The following is a 3,491-nucleotide window of genomic DNA, read 5'->3' as shown; positions in this document are numbered from 1 at the left end:
TTTATATAATAATTTTATTGTTATTATTACTATTAATAATGCTCATTCAGTTATATCCAACTCTTTGTGACCCCATGGACCATAACTATCCATGTGGTTTTCTTGGCAAGAATCTTGGAGTGGTCTGCCATGTTCTCTAATGGATCCAGTGGATCTTTTTATCAGGCAATTAGGGGTTAAGTGACTTGCTCAGGATCACATAACTAGGAAGTCTGAGGCCAGATTTTATCTCAGGTCTTTCTGACACCAGTTCAAGCACTTCACTGCGCCACCTAGGTGCCTCCTAGGCATATAGAGGTTAAGGGACTTGTCTAAGGTCACACAGCTAGGAAGATTCTGAGGCCAGATTTTAACCCAGGACCTCTTATTTTCATGCCTAGCACTCTATCCGCTGAGCCACCTAGCTTTCCCCAGGCGCACTGCTCTTAACCATTGAGCCACAGTTTTTTCTGCTACGATAATAATAGCCAGCATTTATATATGGTGCTTTTGGGTTTACAAAGCATTTTACATATATGACTTCATTTGATCCTCACAACAACCCTGTGAAATAGGTGCTTATTATTCCCCATTTTACAGATGAAAAATTGAGTCTGAGATAGAGATTGTATGACTCACCCAGGATCAAAGATAATAAGTGGATGATACAGGATTTGAACCACTTTACTCTCTACTTGTTTTACATGTCCTCAGGAGATTCAGTGGTGGCCTAGTGGAACACATGAATAGAGGGGAATAATGAGTCCAAAAGAAGGCAGACTTCTCAAAGGGAGTAAGAATCATAAAAAACACAAAATGTCAGAGTCTGCGGATTCTTAAAACCCTTCCCTTCTGTCTTAGAATAAATACTGTGCATTGATTCCAAGGCAGAAGAGCAGTAAGGGCTAAGCAATTGGGATTAAGTGACTTGCCCAGGGTCACACAACTAGGAAGTATGTGAGGTTAGATTTTAATCCAGGACTTCCCATCTCCAAGCCTGACTCTCTATCCACTGAGCCACTTAGCTGCCCCCTCGTCTACAGAGACTTTAAAAATTATTGGTCTAATCCTTCCATATGATGAGTAAAGAAAATGAGTCCTAGAAAACTTAACTCCTCTGTCATGCAACTAGTTAGTGGCAGAACTGGGACTAGAATCCAGGTCTCCCAAGTGTCTGTAAGAGAACAGAGAAGTCCCAGAGAGCCTGGCCACAAACAGGAACTGGAGAAAGGCTGAAATGAGGAGAAGAAGGGAATGGAAGCAGGATAGATTGGAGATAGCAGCTAAAACATATGCTCCCATCCTCCTGCTCAGTGGTTTTCTTCCTGGTCTCACAGGACCTTTTTTTTTTCTCTTGGAGAGACCTGTCCAACTGGATATGGCATTCATCATCTTTTCATAGGCTTGAATTTGCAACACACGCCCTTCAGAATTTATTCAGATCTTCTTATTTGCCAAACCTGTAAATCAGGTAACCACCACCAAATAGTGCTTGACTTAATGGCAAGTAAGAACTTAGCTTGACTTTCCCTTGGGTGGATGAGTGACAGAGAATATAGCTCCCCAAACCCCATTCTCAAATAGAGATAAAGTCGTTCTTCCCCAGGAGTTGCCCAGGGAGAATGGAGTTTCTGTCCATGTTAATTAATCCCTTCTCCCACTTCTCTACAGCCGGTTGTGACCATAAGGTGACATCCACCAGTGGCACCATCACCAGCCCCAACTGGCCTGACAAATACCCAAGCAAAAAGGAGTGTACCTGGTCTATCTCTAGCACTGCTGGGCACCGTGTCAAACTGGTAAGATGCCACACGTGTACATGTGTTCTCCTTCCTTTGGCCTTCTTTGGCCAAGACCCCTATTGCTCCACCTTCTGGAATAAATCACGGGGTAGTTGGCACCTGGATTATTAAGTCAAGGGAACATAGCCATAGCCATTGACACTTGCTCAGCCCTAGGAATAGGGTTGAATCTCACCCAGACAGAGGGCATGAGCATCCCCATCCCTGAAAATGTTAACTTTCTTCCTCCCCTCCCTCCAGTCCTGTAGCCTTTACTGCTTCTGCTATTCTCTCTTGCCTCTCTCCCATCCTTCCCCCACTAGTCCAGTCTACAGGCATCTCATGCAGGGTGTCCTTAATTCTGGAGGTTAGAAGGGGACAGCCTTATGCTCCTCCTGCCCCCTACCCCTCTGGCTTATGTCGTCCTTCTCTCCTTCCCTTCTCTAGACCTTCTCAGAGTTGGACATTGAGTCCCAGCCAGAATGTACCTATGACCACCTGGAGGTATATGATGGGCGTGATGCCAAAGCCCCTGTCCTGGGCCGCTTCTGTGGGAGCAAGAAGCCTGAACCCGTCCTGGCCACTGGAAATCGCATGTTCCTGCGCTTCTTCTCTGACAACTCTGTCCAGAGAAAAGGTTTCCAGGCTTCCCATTCCACAGGTGGGGGCCAGGACTTGGTTTAGAGGGAGTGGGTCTAGGGTCCAGCACCCTCAACCATTTACTCCTTCCTCCATTTGTTCATTCTTTCATTTAACCACTTTCTGTAGGGTATTGCACTTGATACTATGAGAAATGCCAGCTATAACAACACAGGCTCTGACCTTCAATAGCTCACAGCTTAATCAAGGAACCATAACACGTATCTACACCTAAGAAAACAACTAATGTACCAAATAGCAAATAAGGGCTAGAATCAGTAAGTTTTTCTAAGGTTTCAGACAAGAAAAGGGTTCACTGGGTTGAAATGATCCCGGAAAGAAGTCAGGCCCCTGTAGGATCATGAGACATTGGGGGAAGGCAAAGTAGTCCCTCTGTGCATACAAAGGTAAGGGACTCTCATGCTAGCCTTGCTGGAGCCAATTCAGTCAGGTGGACAGAGTAAACAATGAACGATACCCTTGGTAGAAATAGTAAGCACTATGAGAGAATTCAAGAGGGGACATCTTTGTGGGCTGGGATGTCAGGGAAGGCTTTCTGAAGGTAGCTGCTGGAGGTGAAAGGACTGACCTTGAAATCTCTCTGCAGAGGGGGCCAGAAGGGTATTGCTGCCAGTTAGCTGTGTGGAGGCAGGGGTGTTGCATGATCCCTACTGAGAGATCGACTACTGAGTAGGTCTACAGTAGTCCCCAGTTGTTCAAGGTTGACCCTTTGCAGAGGCTTAAAATGCCTACTTAATATGTGTACTGACTGATTCACACATATGCTTTCCCCCTCTTCCCTTTGCAATTTAGACCCCTCTCTCTCATTTCCTTTTTGGGGGATTTGTCACTTCTCTGCTCTCAGCCCTTTACCCTATTTGCATCAGCAGTGACTCGGTTTCTGGCTGTGCACAAGGGGAAATCTGCCACAAGTAGCAAAGTGGTGGGGGGAGGGGAAGAGAAGGGAAAGGAAAGTGATAGAGGAGAGGGGAGGGAGTGGGAGAGAAAGAAAAAGAGGAAGGGAAAGAAAGAAAGGAGGGAGAAAAAGAAAAAGGAGCAAAAGAGAGGGAGAAAAAGGAAGAGGGAGGGAGA

The 3,491-nt window shown here is 45.7% G+C and overlaps 1 protein-coding gene across 1 annotated transcript; it reads left to right on the top strand.

Moving 5' to 3' along the window:
- Nucleotides 1-1,650: 1,650 nt before the first annotated feature.
- LOC123255183 (bone morphogenetic protein 1-like) lies at nt 1,651-3,357 on the top strand (the record flags this gene model as incomplete). The annotated part of the gene is made up of 2 exons (XM_044684028.1): nt 1,651-1,778; nt 2,208-3,357. Coding segments are annotated over 2 exons (365 nt in total), but the record flags the coding sequence as incomplete, so codon positions are not given.
- Nucleotides 3,358-3,491: the final 134 nt, after the last annotated feature.

This window comes from Gracilinanus agilis, unplaced genomic scaffold, assembly GCF_016433145.1.
Source record: "Gracilinanus agilis isolate LMUSP501 unplaced genomic scaffold, AgileGrace unplaced_scaffold40707, whole genome shotgun sequence".
NCBI lineage: Eukaryota > Metazoa > Chordata > Mammalia > Didelphimorphia > Didelphidae > Gracilinanus > Gracilinanus agilis.
The sequence above is the reverse complement of the archived record's forward strand: the minus strand, read 5'-3'. Positions and strand labels throughout refer to the sequence as shown.